This window comes from Saccopteryx bilineata, chromosome 12, assembly GCF_036850765.1.
Source record: "Saccopteryx bilineata isolate mSacBil1 chromosome 12, mSacBil1_pri_phased_curated, whole genome shotgun sequence".
Classification (NCBI taxonomy): domain Eukaryota; kingdom Metazoa; phylum Chordata; class Mammalia; order Chiroptera; family Emballonuridae; genus Saccopteryx; species Saccopteryx bilineata.
In genome coordinates, this window is record NC_089501.1 from 4,746,213 (window position 1) to 4,762,537 (window position 16,325).

The window sequence follows — 16,325 nt, forward strand, 5'->3', positions numbered from 1 at the left end:
CAGTTCACATTGTTGATTGGATTCCTCAAATGAATGAGGTCATATGGTATTTTTCTTCCTCTGCCTGGCTTATTTCACTTAGCATGATATTTTCCAGGTCCATCAATGTTGTTGTGAACCTAAGACTTCCCTCTTCCTCATGGTTGCGTAGTATTCCATTGTGTATATGTACCACCACTTTTTAAACTACTTGTCCACTGACAGACATTTGGGCTGTTTCCAGATCTTAGCTATTGTAAACAATGCTGCAGTAAACAGGGGGGGGAATTTCTTCTTTAAAATTACTGATTTGGTATTCATAGGATATATTTCTAAAAGTGGGATAATTGGGTCAAAGGGCAGTTCTATTTTTAATTTTTTGAGGAATCTTCATACTGTTTTCCATAGTGGCTGCACCAGTCTGCATTCCCACCAGCAGTGCAGGAGGGTTCCCTTTTCTTCACACCCTCTACAGCACTAATTATATGTTGTTTTGTTAATAAGCACCATTCTGACAGGTATGAGGTGATATCTCATTGTGGTTTTAATTTGCATTTCTCTAATGATTAGTGATGATGAACATTTTTTCATATGCCTATTGGCCATCTCTATGTCCTCTGTGGAGAAGTGTCTACTCATTTCTTTTGTCCATTTTTTGATTGGGTTGTTTATCTTCCTGGTGTTGATTTTTACAAATTCTTTATAAATTTTGGTTATTAACTCCTTACCAGACATATTGGCGAATATATACTCCCATTGTGTGGGTTGTCTTTTTATTTTGTTAATGGTGTCTTTTGCTGTGCAAAAGCTTTTTAGTTTCATATAGTCCCAATTGTTCATCCTGTCTTTTATTTCACTTGCCCATGGAGATAAATCAGAAAAAATATTGCTACAAGAGATATCGGAGAGCTTACTGCCTATGTTTTTTTTCCAAGATGCTTATGGTTTCACAACTTACGTTTAAGTCTTTTATCCATTTTGAGTTTACTTTTGTGAATGGTGTAAGTTGGTGATCCAGTTTCATTTTTTTGCAGGTAGCTGTCCAATTTTCCCAACACCATTTGTTAAAGAGACTGTCTTGACTCCATTGTATGCTCTTACCTCCTTTGTCAAATATCAATTGTCCATATAGGTGTGGGTTTATTTCTGGGTTCTCTGTTCTGTTCCATTGATCTGTATGTCTGTTCTTGTGCCAGTACCAAGCTGTTTTGAGTACGATGGCCTAGTAGTATAACTTGATATCAGGAAGTGTGATACCACCCACTTTATTCTTTTTTTTCAGAATTTCTGAGGCTATTTGTGTTCTTCTTTGGTTCCATATAAATTTTTGTAATATTTGTTCTATATCTTTGAAGTATGTCATTGGTATTTTAATAGGAACTGCATTGAATTTATAGATTGCTATGTTTATTCTTCCTATCCATGAACACAGTATATGCTTCCACTTGTTTGTATCTTCTTTGATTTTCTTTATCAATGTTTTATAATTTTTTGAATACAAGTTTTTAACCTCTTTGGTTAAATTTACTCCTAGGTACTTTTTTTTGTTGTTGTTGCAATAGTGAAGGAAATTGTTTTCTTAATTTCTCTTTCAGACAGTTCATTGTTGGTGTATAAAAATGCCACTGACTTCTGAATATTGATTTTATATCTGCCACCTTTCTGAATTCATTTACCAGGTCAAGTATTTTTTTGTGTGAGACTTTAGGGTTTTCTATCTATAGTATCATATCATCAGCAAATAATGATAGTTTTACTTCTTCTTTTCCAATTTGGATGACTTTTATCTTATCTTCTTGTCTGATTGCTGTGTCTAAGACTTCCAGAACTATGTTGAATATGAGTGGTGAAACGGGGCACCCCTGCTTTGTTCCTGATCTTAAGAGAATTTTTTTTTTAATTTTTGCCCATTGATTATGATGTTGGCTTTGGGTGTGTCATTGATACCCATTATCATGTTGAGGTATGATCCCTGTATCCCCACTTTACTGAGAGTTTTGATTATAAATGGATTCTGAATGTTATCAAATGCTTTTTCTGCATCTATTGATATTATCATGTGATTTTTATCCTTTGTTTTATGTGTTGAGTCACATTGATTGATTTATGGATATTGTACCAGCCTGTCTCCCTAGAATAAATCTCACCTGATCATAATGTATGATTTCTTTCATGTATTGCTGGATCTGGTTGGCTAATATTTTGTTGAGAATTTTAGCATCTAAGTTCACCAGGGATATCAGTCTATAGTTTTCTTTCTTTGTAATGTCTTTGCCACATTTTAGAATCAGAATTATGCTCACCTCATAAAAGAAGTTTGGAAGTCTACCCTCCTCTTGAATTTTTTAAAATAGCTTGAGAAGGATAGGAGTTATTTCTTCTTTGAATGTTTGGTTGAATTTGCCTGTGAAGCCATCTAGCCCAGGGCTTTTGTTTGTTGGGAGTTTTTGATAACTGTTTCAATCTCATTTGATGAAATCAGTCTGTTTAGGTTTTCTGATTCTTCCAGATTGATTATTGAAAGATTATATATTTCAGGAATTTGTCCATTTTGCCTAGGTTGCCCAATTTTATGGCATACAATTCTTCATAGTATTTTCTTAAAATCCTTTGTATTTCTGCTGTGTCAGTTGTTACTTCTCTCTCATTTCTAATTTTATTTATTTGGGTCCTCTCTCTTTTTTTCTTGGTGCGTCTGGTTAAAGATTCATCTATCTTGTTTAACCTTTTTAAAGAATCAGCTCTTGGTTTCACTGATCCTCTATTTTTTTTAGCCTCTATATCATTTATTTCCACTCTGATCTTTATTATTTCCTTCCTTCTACTTCCTCTGGGTTTTACTTGCTGTTCTTATTCTAGTTCTTTTAGATGCAGGGTTAAATTGTTTATTTGAGCTTTTTCTAGCTCCTTAAGGTATGCCTGTAGAGCTATGAACTTCCCTCTCAGGACTGCTTTTGCTGTGTCCCATAAATTTTGAGTTGTTGTATGCTCATTTTCATTTGTTTCAAGGAAATTTTTTATTTCTTCCTTGATCTCATTGTTAACCCACTTGTTATTTAATAACATGCTGTTTAGTTTCCAAGTGTTTGTTTTTCAGTTTTTCTATTGTAGTTGATTTCTAGTTTATGCCATTGTGATCTGAGATGCTTGATATGATCTCAATCTTCTTAAATTTTTTGAGACTCATTTTGTCTCCTAGCATGTGGTCTATCCTAGAGAATGTACTATGAGCACTTGAAAAGAAAAATGTATATTCTGCTGCTTTAGGGTGAAAGGTGCTAAAGATATCTATTAAATTCAGTTGATCTAGTGTGTCCTTTAAGGCTGCTATTTTTTTTGTTGTTAATTTTCTTTCTTGAGGATCTATCCAGTGACGTTAGTGGGGTATTAAAATCCCCTACTATTATAGTATTGCTGTTGATCTCACCCTTTATGCCCATCAAAATCTGCTTTATATATTTAGGTGCTCCTATATTAGGTGCATAGATATTTATAATGGTTGTATCTTCCTGTTAGATTGCTCCCTTAATCATTATGCAGTGATCTTCTTTATCCCTTACTATAGCCTTTGTTTTAAAGTCCATTTTGTCTGATATAAGTATTGCTACCCCAGCTTTTTTTCATTTCCATTTGCATGAAATATTTTTTTTCATCCCTTTACTTTCAGTCTATGTGTATCTTTTGTTTTGAGGTGTGTTTTTTGTAGACAGCATATGTACGGGTCCTATTTTCTTATCCACACAGCTACACTACATCTTTTGATTGGAGTACTTAATCCATTTACATTTAAAGTTATTATTGATATGTAGTTGTTTATTGTTATTTTATTCTTTAAATCTACATTCCTCTTTTACTAGATTTCCCCCCCTTTGTTCTGTTTACAGCAGGCCCCTTAACATTTCTTGTAGCATTGGTTTGGTTGTAATGAATTCCTTGAGGTTTTTTGTTTTTTTTTTCCTCTGGGAAGCTTTTTATTTCTCCTTCAATTTTAAATGATAGCCTTGCTGGATAAAAAAGTCTGGGCTGTAGGCTCTTGTTTTGCATTACTTTGAGTATGTCTTGCCATTTCTTTCTGGCATCTAATGTTTCTGTTGAGAAGTCAGAAGTCATCCTTATGGGGGCTCCTCTGTAGATAATAGACTGCTTTTCTCTTAACAGCTTAGTATTCTTTCTTTATGTCTTAATTTTTGTATTTTAATTGTGATGTGTCTTGGTGTTGGCCTTTTTGGATTCATCCTTAATGGAACTCTTCTGCTTCTTGAACTTGTGTAATTTTTTTCCTTCATCAATTTAGGGACGTTTTCAGCTATGATTTCTTCAATCAGATTCTCTACCCCTTGTTCTTTCTCTTCTCCTTTAGGAACCCCTATTATTCGGATGTTATTTCTCTTCATGTTGTCACAGAGATCTCTTAGAGTTTCCTCAGACTTTTTTGAGCCTCTTTTCTTTTTGCTGCTCTGCTTCCATGCTTTTGTTTATCTTGTCCTCTAACTCACTGATTCTATCTTTAGCTTCATCCATCCTGCTTTTAATTCCTTCCAGTGTGTTCTTCATTTCTGACATTGTATTTGTCATTTCTAACTGATTTTTTTTTTATTTCAATGTCCTTTTTTATACTAGCTATCTGTTTAGGTGCCCGTTATGTTCATCCATTGTTGCTCTAAGATCTTTGAGCATTCTAACAATCATTATTTTAAACTCTGCATCTGGTAATTTGGTTATGTCCATCTCATTAAAATCTTTTTCTGGGGATTTCTCTTGTTGATTCATTTAGGTTGCATTTCTCTGCCTTTTCATTTTGTCTGTGTATAAGAAGGGTGTGGCCACAGAGTCCAATGGGTGTGGCCTCTGTGTTTCCTAGGTGTGGTCTGTCTTCAGGCCCGCCAACCCCTGTGCTACTGCTTCGGGCATTCGGGCATGGGCATTGCTGGCACCAGCCTGCTGCAGCATTTGCTTTGGCTTCCTCCTTGCCTCTGCGGGTGGGACTTTGTGTGCCCAGGCTGCAAGCCTTAGCCGGCCCAGCCTCTGCACCACCCCTGAGTGTAGGACTGCACTCGCGTACCTGGTCTGCAAGCCCTGAATGGCCCCCTGCCTCTGCCCCAACTCCATGGGCAACACTGTGCTCCTATGTCTGGGCTGCAAGCTTCAGCCAGTTCCCAGCTTTTGCCTTGTCCCTGCAGGCCGGACTGCGGGCAGGACCGTTCTTTAATGCCCAGCCTCCAGTTGTGGGTCGGATCACTTTTGTGTGCCCCTTCTGCCACCATAGCCACCTTTGGCCTCCACCCCAGCCTGGCAGGACTGTGCTCACAGGGCCATAACTGTGACTCATCCTGGCTTCTGCCCCTGCCAACAGGACCTCACTTCTGCATCCTGCCACTGCCTGACCTCCGGCGAGCACTCAGCAATGTGGGGATGGCGATGCAGCTCAGATTTTAGCACTCAATACTGTATCCCTGATGGCTCCCTGCTTCTAAGTGATTCTTTGCTCTGACTGCAGTAGGAGAGCTTCTGTTTGGCTGGTGACCTGCTTCTCTTTGCTGGTATTGCTGGTTCCAGGAAAAATATTCACTTTAGATTTGGGGAGTGACTCTGCCCAGGGGTTAGGGTGGCTGTCCCTCAAAGTGTTTTTCCCTGCGTCTCCTAGATTACACTCTCTTCCTGCTACTCCGGTCCTCTCAGCAATCCCTGTCCCCTAAAGCCCCAGGTGAGTGGTTGTGAAAGAGGTTTTCTGCACAGTTCCTTTAAGATGAATCCTGGGTCTGAGAAATCTTTTTCTCGCAAACAGTATCCTGGCTTGTTTCGCAGCTAAATACTGTTCATACGTCTCTTCTAGGTTCTGGGGCCGCAGGCTGGGGCTTTGTTCCTGGGTCCCAGAACCCTCCCCTCTCCACTAAACTCACTTCCCGCCATGCGATTCCCTCCAGGCTGCCGCTTGCTCCTGGGAGCTGGGCAGCCCTCTCCACGTTTCCACTTTTCCTACCAGTCTCGGTGTGGCTTCTTCAGTGATCCTTGGTTGAAGAGTCCTCTTAGTTTAGTCCAAAGTTGGTTTTTCCAGATGATTGTTCTTAAAATTAAGTTGTAATCCACTTTGTTTCTGGGAGGTGGTAGTTGGTACGTCTGCCTACTCCATCGCCATCTTGCTGCCTCTACAATACCTTTTTATTTATGCTATTGTGTGTTCACCCCCTGTCCTACCAAGTCAAGTCTTTGTCCATCACTCCTTTAAAGTCATCTTAAAATGCATCTACCTCAGAAATATAGATTAATCCATGTTTTCCTGATATTCTAACCTTTCTGTTTATACCCAAGTCTTTTCTTTGTAGGAATTCATCTTTTTGTGTGTGTGTGACAAGAGACAGAGAGAGATACAGAGAGAGGCAGTCAGGAAGGGAGATGAGAAGCATCAATTCTTTGCGGTGGCACCTTAGTTGTTCATTGGTTGCTTTCTCATATGTGCCTTGACTGGGGGCTACAGCAGACCGAGTGACCCCTTGCTCGAGCCAGCGACCTTGGGCTTCAAGCCAGCAACCTTTGGGCTCAAGCCAGTGACCATGGGATCATGTCTATAATCCCACACTCAAGTCAGCAACCTTGTGCTCAAGCTGGTGAGCTCACACTCAAGCTGAATGAGCCCACATTCAAGCTGGCAACCTCGGGGTTTTGAACCTGGGTCCTCTACATCCCAGCCTGGTGCTCTATCCACTGCACCACCACCTGGTCAGGCCGTATTCACCTTTTATTTATTCCATCCAGAAATGTTTATTGAAGACCCACTATGTACCAGGCACTAGATTTGAGTTGAGGACATAATGGTGAAAAGACAGACAGTTATATGCACTCACTGATGTTCCTCATATAGAGGAATAGACAATAAGACATAATATTAAATAATCTAATATTAAATAGTTTGTATATGGTATAAGAGGACGTTTGATAAGAGTCAGATTGTATAGAGCCTTGTAAATCATGATTAGGAAACAGAATCTTATCCTAAGAGCAATGAACAAAAAGCCAGCAGGGCTTAGGGTAACAGAAAGCAGAAAGGCAGAATTCTGGGATGTCTCTGAGATTTGGGACTTGAAGAACTGACTTGATGGTGGTGTCACATACTGAGGTATTCCTGTGTAATTTTTAATTGTGTGGTATATGTTTCACATATATTATTCTATCAGCATCACAACTATAAGTATAAAAATATTTGAGGTATCATATCTGACTGAGCATTCACACAATATGATATTGCAGTAAATGTGTAAGGATTTATAATCAGATGATGTGTCACACATGAATTGTGCTTCCACTCTTGAGTTGGGCCATTTGTAAAAGTAGCATTTGGGGAGCAAAAGAACCTTGAGCTGTCTTAACTATTTTGTTTGTTTGTTTTAAGAGAGAAAGAGAGAGACAGAAATAGAGAAGCATCAACTCATAGTTGCTGCATTTTAGTTGTTCATTGATTGTTTTCCCATATGTGCCTTGACAAGGGTTGGGGTGGGGGGCTCCAGCCAAGCCAGCAACCTTGGACTCAAGTCAGTGACCTTGGGCTTCAAGCCAGTGACCATGAGGTCATGTCGATGATCCCATGCTCAAGCTGGTGAGCCCACACTCAAGCTGGCAACCTCAGGGTTTTGAACCTGGGACCTCAGCATCCCAGGTCAACGCTCAATCTAATGTGACATTACCTAGTCAGGTTTAACCTTTTCTAATGTGGTGAGAAAAAGGGTTGATGGAGAAAAAACTAATGTTGAAACAAGAAGAAAAAAGCTCTCGAGAAAACTACTGTTGCTTCTGCTGACAGTGTGCTCTGCGGGGGGTTAGATGTGGAGAACAAGACAACTGGAGATCAAGATGGCAATCTGAAGCCTTGAGCAGCAGGGAAAAGAAACTATTTCTGTGTGCGAGGTTAGAATGAGTGTTCCAGTCTCCTGTAGTCTCTGACTGCCTAGGTTCAGGTCCAGATTCACATGGGCATCTGTGTTCTTTGGTGTCTGAGTGGGAAAGCTTGTGAGTCATTCCTTGGATTGACAGAAACCAGCAGTGCTTGCTGGAATGTCAGGGCTCTCTCTGAGGAAGGAGAACAGGCGGAGCCAGGCTCAGAGATAAAGAGCATTTTCCATTGTATGACAGTGATGGCCCGGGATGCCTACAATGGTTTATTAGCCTTCACAAAAGACCCATTCCTCAGTTTAGGAGACTACAGTGTAGAACCATAGCTAAATGGAATGTACTCATAGTTTGCTTCCCCTCCATTGTTTTTGCTACAGAAGCTTCCAGGGAAGTAGTTACTAAAATTGATGTACAATTGACTGCAAAAGACTTGTACTCATTTATTTAAAGCATTATATATTTTTTTCTGCTTTTCAGCTAGTCAGTTACATTTTAACAAAATTTTTTCATTACTGTTGTTACAAAGAAAAACTAATCAAAGATACATGTCATTTTAATAACTGCTTTTAAAGTTTATTAACTATGGCTATAATAATGCTTTTTTCCAATTAAAAAACAGCTTTATTGGGTTATAATCCATAAACTATACAATTCATTGATTTGAAGTATACAACTCAGTGTTTTTATTATATTCAAAGTGTTGTGCAATTGTCACCAAAAATAACTTTATTTTATTTTTTTAAATTTATTTTTAAGTAGAATTTATTGAGGTGACATTGATAAAATTATATAGGTTTTAGGTCTACAATTCAATAATGCATCATCTGTATATCGTTCTGCGTGCTCACCACCCCAAGTCAAGCCTCCTCCTGTCCCCATCTGTCCCCCATTACCTGCTTCCAGCTCCCCACACCCCTTTCCCTCTGATGGTCACCGTTATAATGATGCTGTATAGCAGCAACTTTCAACCAGCGTGCCACAAGGATTTTTAAAACATGCAATCCTTGGCTATTTAGTCAGGGGCACTGATCCCCTTTCCCTTAGACTGTCAAATAAAAATAAAATAATGACAACAGCCAACACAACAGCTGTCTGGTGTGAATGAATCAAAATTATACTTTTTTTTGTCAAATCAGCAAAAATATATTTTTGTGTGTGTGCTGCAAAATTTTAGTAATTAGTTTACATGTGCCACGAGATGAAAAAAGGTTGAAGATCGCCGTAATATGACAGTATACGAAAACTGTTATGTGTTTTCTATTGGAGATATACAACCACCCTGAGAGGTGAGTGGGGATTGTAACACCCTTTTCACAGATGAGGACAGGGGGAAGTTGAGAAAGAGTGAGTGCCTCAGTCACATAAGTAGGAAGAGATTTGAGACTTGAATCTTCATCATTTGAGTCTAAGGCCAGAGATCTCTTCATGCATTTTGGATGTGAAGCCCTAGCGCAGAGGTGGGGATATCAGACCCGGGCTCTTTGAGCTGTTGTTGGGTAATCAGCACTGGCAGTGCTAGTCCCCACATCTCTCATTGAAGCCTCACAACTCCGTGGCAAACACCACAACCCCCACTTGACAGATGAGGGAAAAGACGTGCTCTGAGAGGTTAACTAATTTACACAAGCTAGTAAGTGGTGGGGCTGGGACTTGACCAGGTTGTCCAACTCCTGAGTGACTCTCTTAACCAGTATCCTACCCATAACTATCCTATGAGGGAAGATTACGTGCATATTAAAATTATCAGATAACAACATGTTAGCTTTACGGATTTACTAGGTGGTTCTCTCCTCCATCTTTAGACAAAGATAGTTGTCCTGAACAGTTTTTATAAAATAAGACAAATTTGCAAGAAATCAACACTTGCCACTTAGAAGAGAATGAATGAAGCTTACAGTCTCAAATGTTCTTTGGCCACAGCATTATTTGGTGCTACTTATAAGACTATGGAGCACGCCTTTTCTAATCTGTGGTACTGGTGTGGCATGTTGCAGAGTCAATTAAAAATCTCATGTCTGTCGACAAACTCATGATGATTTCTATAACCCTGGGGTTTTGGAATGCTAATTGATTATTAACATGATTATTTCATTCTTTACCTTTAAACCAACATAGGTTTTTTTGTATTCATTTCTTGGTTTTCCTTTTATCCTCTTTGTGCCTAGGCCCATGTACGCTGGGGGGAGATGCATAACAGATGAAATGAAACTTACAGGATGAATTGTGCTGTGCTGATGAGTGTTGCTCTTATTTTCTAGTTTTTAAAAAATGGCACAAACATGCTTTTTTACCCTAGATAACTGCTACATTGAGAAACTTGGTTGATTCAACACCAGCAAGAAGTAAATTGCTGAGCATGGATGCCTTTCCCCAGCTCTGCACGGTGATGGAGCAGTACATGAGTGACAAGGATGTCTGCACCAACATTGCCAGAATCTTCAGGTCAGTGGACTCAGAAAACAAAGTAGCCATATGAAAATGCCAATGCTTGGTTTCAGGGTATTTTTAATATTTGTGTGTGGGGCTGGCAATGAATCTTATTTTTGCTTCTTACTTCACCTAGCAGCAAAGGTAAATCTAATGGCCCAAGTTGAAAATAATGATTTGAACTAATGACTCTATTTCCTATGTACTTCTAAATGTGCTTCTAAACTCGATTGTAAGTCACTGTAGTTATTTGGTAGGTTGTGAGTTATCCTAGTGTTCTTACAAAACAAATAAAAACAAAGATTTCTGTTGGTTTATTGGAGATAAAGGACTATATCACAAAACATGGCAATCTTTCTGATACACTTAGAAATAATAATGCTTTTAACTCAAAAAGAAAACCATTACTTAGAAAGTCTGATCTAACAATTTGTAATGGAAATTTATTTCGCTTGTTTGCCTGAACTTTGGTTCACACATTAACTGGTCTTATTTATACTTACTTTTACTGCAGAAGTGATGAATCCAGGTTGCCTCAAAGCAAAATGTCAAATCTAAACACCATCTTTAAATTATGTCTTTAGATTTCCTTCCTCACTACTCTTCGCCAGCATTTTTACGTAATGGTCCTTCTCAAGAGAACTGCCCTTTCTTGAACTAGAGTACTATAGTTGTTCAAAAAAAATAGAAAATTTCCTGAAGACTGAATTGGTAATTGACCCCAGTTCAAGAATGTGACTCCAGGTTTGATCTTTCAGCACTGCGCTTTCCTGAGCTTTGTCCTGGGCACTTAGTAACTCCCATTTTGAAGCACTGTAAATCTGTTTATTTTTGTGTATGGCGGCATGTGGGATCCAATTGAACGTTTTCCCCTCATGGATAGTTGATTGTCCCGCCTTTTATTGACGACACCATCCCCTTTTCACTGATTTTAAATGTCTAGTCAGTTAAACAGAAGGTTCCATACACCACAGGTCTGTTTCTGGGCATTCATTTGGTCTGTGCTCATACCAGCCCCCACTGTTTTACTATTACAGATTTAATTTGTCTTGCCACAGGATGAGCCCATCACTTCTTTTCTCCTTTAAAATCCAAATTCTTTTTCTTTCTTTATGAATTGAAGAGTCAACTAAGGTGCATTAGGAACTTTGGGGTATGCAGAGTAGTAGGGTTGGTGGTGAGGAGGTTGACATCTTGATGATACTGAGTCTTTCATCCATACATTTTATGATGTTTTCTTTTATATCTTTCAATAACATTTCATCATTTTCTCCAAAAGTATTTTGTACATTTTGTGTTAGATTTATGTATTAATGGCTTTCACTGTGATTATGAATGTAATCTTTTAAAAAAGTGTTTTCTAATAGGTTACAGTAAGTATATATGAATAGTATTGATGTTTGCTCATTAAGTATCGAAGTATCGAGGGATCTTGATGAATATTAAGTCTAAGACTGTTTTTATAAATTCTCTTGGAGAATTGTATTTTTCCCAATTATTACAACTTTTGATTTTCATGTCCGTACCTCTTAGTATGTACTACTAAGTATGCAACGTTGTACTAAGTACCTCATGTTGTACTACTTAGTATGCAACGTTGTGAGAGTATTCAGCCTGCTGCCTTTATCCCGACTTTAAAGAAAGTATTTTTGTGGTTTTACCAGTTGAAAATAATATTTGTTGCAGGTTTTTGTAGATAACTTTAGAGGTTAAGGAAAATTTTATCTAATAATGACTATTAAATTTTCTCAAATGCTTGCCCTGAATCTATTTTGATTATGTGGATTTTCTTTTTTTTTTTTAATTCTTTGATGTAGTAGGACTTTCTCATGTTAAACCACCCACTTTGCTGGTGTGGTTCACTGATATTTAGTTTAGGGCTTTTCATCAGTGCTCATGGGTTAGACTGACCTGTGTTTCTCCTCTGTCATATTGGCGTTGTCTGGCTTTCATGTCAGGTTTATGTGAGCCTGATAAAATGAATTGGAAAGTGTTCTGACTTTTTCTCTTTTCTAGAAAAATTTGTGAAAATTAAACTTATCTTTTTCTTGAAAAGCTTATAGAACTTGCTTGAAAAACTATTTTATCCTGATATGTATGTGTGTGTGTGTGTGTGTGTGTGTGTGTGTGAATATTGTTGACTACTGCATCACTTTTTCTAATGGTTAAATACCTAACCACATTTCATATTTCTATTTGTGTCAGTTTCAAAAAGTTATATTTTTATATGAATTTGTCCATTTTATCTAAGTTTTCAAACAAGATAAAGTTGTTCCAAATATTGTCTTACTATCCCTTTAATCTCTGTTGCATCTCTAATTATGCCCCTTTTATTTATTTTATTTATTTAACAAATACTTGATAGTGCCTACTATGTGCCAGGCAATAGTCTAAGCACTTACCAAATACTAATTTATTTATTCCTTAAAACAACTTTAAGAGATAGGTATTACTAGTATCCTCATTTTACAGATGAGGACATTGAGGTATATGGAGCTTTGGTAGTTCTTCCAGGATCACACAGCTAATAAATCACAGAGCTGCAATTCAAACCAGCTAGTCTGGCTCTGGAGTTCATACATTTAACCACCATGTATACTGCCTCTTTATTGTAGATACTGATTTTCATTCCTAATTTTGATTATTTATGGTGTTTCTCTTTTTTCTTTATCAGTCTTGCAAAACCTTGGCAATTTTTTTTGCCAGTTTTTGCAAAACCAATAGATATATCGATCCACCCTATTGTATGTTTGCTTTCTATTTTATTCCTTTTGTTCTTTTTTAATCTCTTTCATCTACTGTCTTTGGAGATATATCCTTCCATTTTAATTAGAAATTCAATTCCTATCTTTTTAGCCTTCTTCAGGCTATAATTTTTCTCTAAAGACTGCTTTAGCTATATCCCACAAATTTAGACATGTAGTGTTTGTTGTATATCTAAGTGCTTTTTTATTTTCATGGTTCTTTGACCCACAAATTATGTGTTTTTAAATTTTCAAATGTGTGTTTTTAATGTATTTTTAAAACTGGCTTCTAATTTAGTTTCATTTACCAGAAAACACGATCTGTATCTTACCAATTATCTGAAAATTGACTGAGACCTGTTGATAGCTTGGTACATGGTCAGGTTTTTAAAATATTAATGACATTTTACCTATTAATCTCTCTGTTAATGAGAAATTTATGAATATCTCCTAATTTGATGTGTTTGTCAATATTGCCTTGTTGGTTTTGTTGTTTGCAAACTTGCTTGATTTAGAAAATTTGAAACTATTTTCAAGGCTTTTTGCCTTAAGCCCTGATGTGCCTGATAAGAGCATATCACAACGAGCTTAGTGTATACTCCTAGCACAGTTGCTGCTAGTGAGGTCCCAGGGCATTCACTGGTTGGTATCCCCCCCAGATTTTGTGTAAATTTCTCAGCTTGCATTTTCTGAACCATGTGGGTTTTGTGAGTTGTATAAATTTACACAATATACATGGTTTTATGGGCTTCAGGTTTCTATTTTTCAAAGAACTTTTTTTAATTTTCCCACTCAATGCCCCCAGATTCCACAGCAGACAGAAAACCTCCCCAAGGCTTCTTTGAACTGATATGGGCAGTATTTCTAGACTCTTTTTCATGCACTGGGTGATGCTTTGAAGGTCTGCATTCAGAGTAAAACAGTGTGTACTTGACTTTTATAGAAACACAAAGTTTATTTTTATTTTCCCATTTGGCATTTCTGTAGCAAACTGACTTCTTACCACGACTGCTGTGTTGCCTTGGCCAACTATTCCAGATGTTACGCCTTGTTTTTGAATCTGATAAACAAATACCAGAAAAAGCAGGTCAGTTCTTCATGTATTAAATTTTTCACCATGTCTCTGTATTGGTATATTTATGTAAGCCATGTTGAATGGCTTTATGTTTTAAATATAAAGGTTTCTATTAGAAGCTTCCATTAGATGTGTAATGGGTGCTCCAGGAGGCATAGAGTTACCTGCGGGAGTTGGGAAGGAAGTATTGTAGTTGGAAGCAGGAAGGCCCTCTGTAAACTGTCAATGTGGTAGAGGGATTCCTGATCTAGGGAGCGGGTGAGTGGACTCCCGCAGTGTTGTTCTTCCCACTGATCTGTGCTCCTTACATGAGAATCCCCTTGGGGTGAGGTGGGGGTACACTGGTTATTTTCAGACCCCACCCAAGCCTACTGAGTCAGATGATGGGGTGGGGCCTAGCCATCTGCATTTCAACAACAACAACAAAAAAACCAATAGGGACTTCTGATGCAAACTGAAGTTTGGGATACCCATTACATAGTATACTCTAAAGATTCTTCTAGAACTGAAATTCTCTAATTCTTTGACCTTGTACTTAGAAAATGAAATGCCCAGGTAAGTATTTAAAGGAAATAATTTGTTTTTAATATATTGAGCAAAAACATGTATAGTTTTTTTTAAAAAGAAGAAATTACAAAAGCTTCTCCTTACGCCATAATAGTACAAATATAAATATTTATCATAACTTTTTGAATAATCACTTAATGTAGTCAAATTTTATTCACCTTTACAAATGATTAAAGTGACATCACATCTTCAGTGGAGACATTTATAGATGAAGATACTATATAGATATTATTATTATTTGATTATGCAAACAAGATGTAAAACCAACTTTTATTTCACTGGTAAAAATGCACTATTTAAAAGGCTGAAAGTACTGGAGTATCTGCACATTCCCTGCTCCCCTAATTTTTGTGAGCAGTATATATATATATATGTGTGTGTGTGTGTGTGTGTATATATATATATTTCAAGTGTGCTAAATTTTCAAAATCACATAGTTTCACCAATTAACAAATAAGTGATGTGTATACTAATATTTATTTGTTATTATTATATTAACCATATCAAAATCACCTCAAAATATAACCCAAATTTGCCACAGATACCATTGAACTTATTTTTACCCAGCCAAGTACTTCTGCTGAGAATGACAAAGTTTATCAGATTATTACATTATTATTAGCTATTTATTAAAAAGTTACAGGTCTTTTCTTAGTTATATAGATGACAGAGAAAATTCTATGCTCTTGTTATATATATTATTACTACATTTTGAAGATAATAAAACCTTGCTTAAAGGGTTAAGTTTTTATTTAATTGTTAAAAAATGAATTTTGAATGTGTACTTAAGTTTCTGCTTCTGAGTGTTTGGCTTACAAAGGCCTTCTCCTATGCAGTTTATATTTTTTCTAAATTACATACTTTGAAAGATTTCAAGGTAAGAATTTGCCATGTCAATTTGAGTAATCTTTAAAGTATTCACAATCTGTTGTTAATGTAAGTATCCTTTAAACATTTATTAATTTATATTTTGATAAACTATATCATCCCAACGGAAGTCTTTGGACAAGTGAACTAATCCCATGAAAAGCTTAGGCATATACACTGGTTTTCTTTTTTAAGGAAAAAACTAAAATGGTAGAAAAAGTAGTTTACTATAGCATTATAAGAATTATTTTAGATTATAAAAAAAGATTCAATTGTTCATTTTGTAATTTTATTTTATGGCTTTACTACATGGATTTGCATTGTAATTTTATTTACCAGCGGTATTCTTTTTGGCTTTGACATTCTGATCATGCATGACTTACATGATTGTAACTGAAGAAGACGTCTTTGCCTTGCACTAGAATTTTCAAATGTGGACAAAAGAAAACACTTGTTTGTAACAGCTTGATTTCAAGCTGTCATACTTATAATTTTAAAAAGAAAGAAAACCCATCAGTTGAGTACTAACATATAGCCTTATGGCATTACTAATAGGTTTAATAAACTACTGTTTATTTCTCTGACTGTAGTTAGATGATAGCCATGTTTAGTAAACTGACAAAAAGTTTGGTATCTTGCCAATATGAGGCCTTGAGATGTCAGTATGGTAAGGGTATGCTTTTTCTAGTTTTAGAGACTGCGTGACTTCAAATCTAATTGGCCTAAAATTTTACCACACTGCTCACTGAACTATTTTTCACCTTAATCTAATAGTTATCTGC

At 36.9% G+C, this 16,325-nt stretch overlaps 1 protein-coding gene across 3 annotated transcripts in view; it reads left to right on the forward strand.

Moving 5' to 3' along the window:
* The window catches only part of ARMC2 (armadillo repeat containing 2), a 139,243-nt gene that overhangs the window by 89,491 nt on the left and 33,427 nt on the right, over positions 1 to 16,325 (forward strand). For all 3 annotated transcript variants that reach the window (XM_066247950.1, XM_066247951.1, XM_066247952.1), the window contains 2 exons: positions 10,160 to 10,305; positions 14,022 to 14,121. In XM_066247950.1, coding sequence (XP_066104047.1) covers positions 10,160 to 10,305; positions 14,022 to 14,121 — 246 coding nt within the window. The remainder of the gene's footprint in view (positions 1 to 10,159; positions 10,306 to 14,021; positions 14,122 to 16,325) is intronic.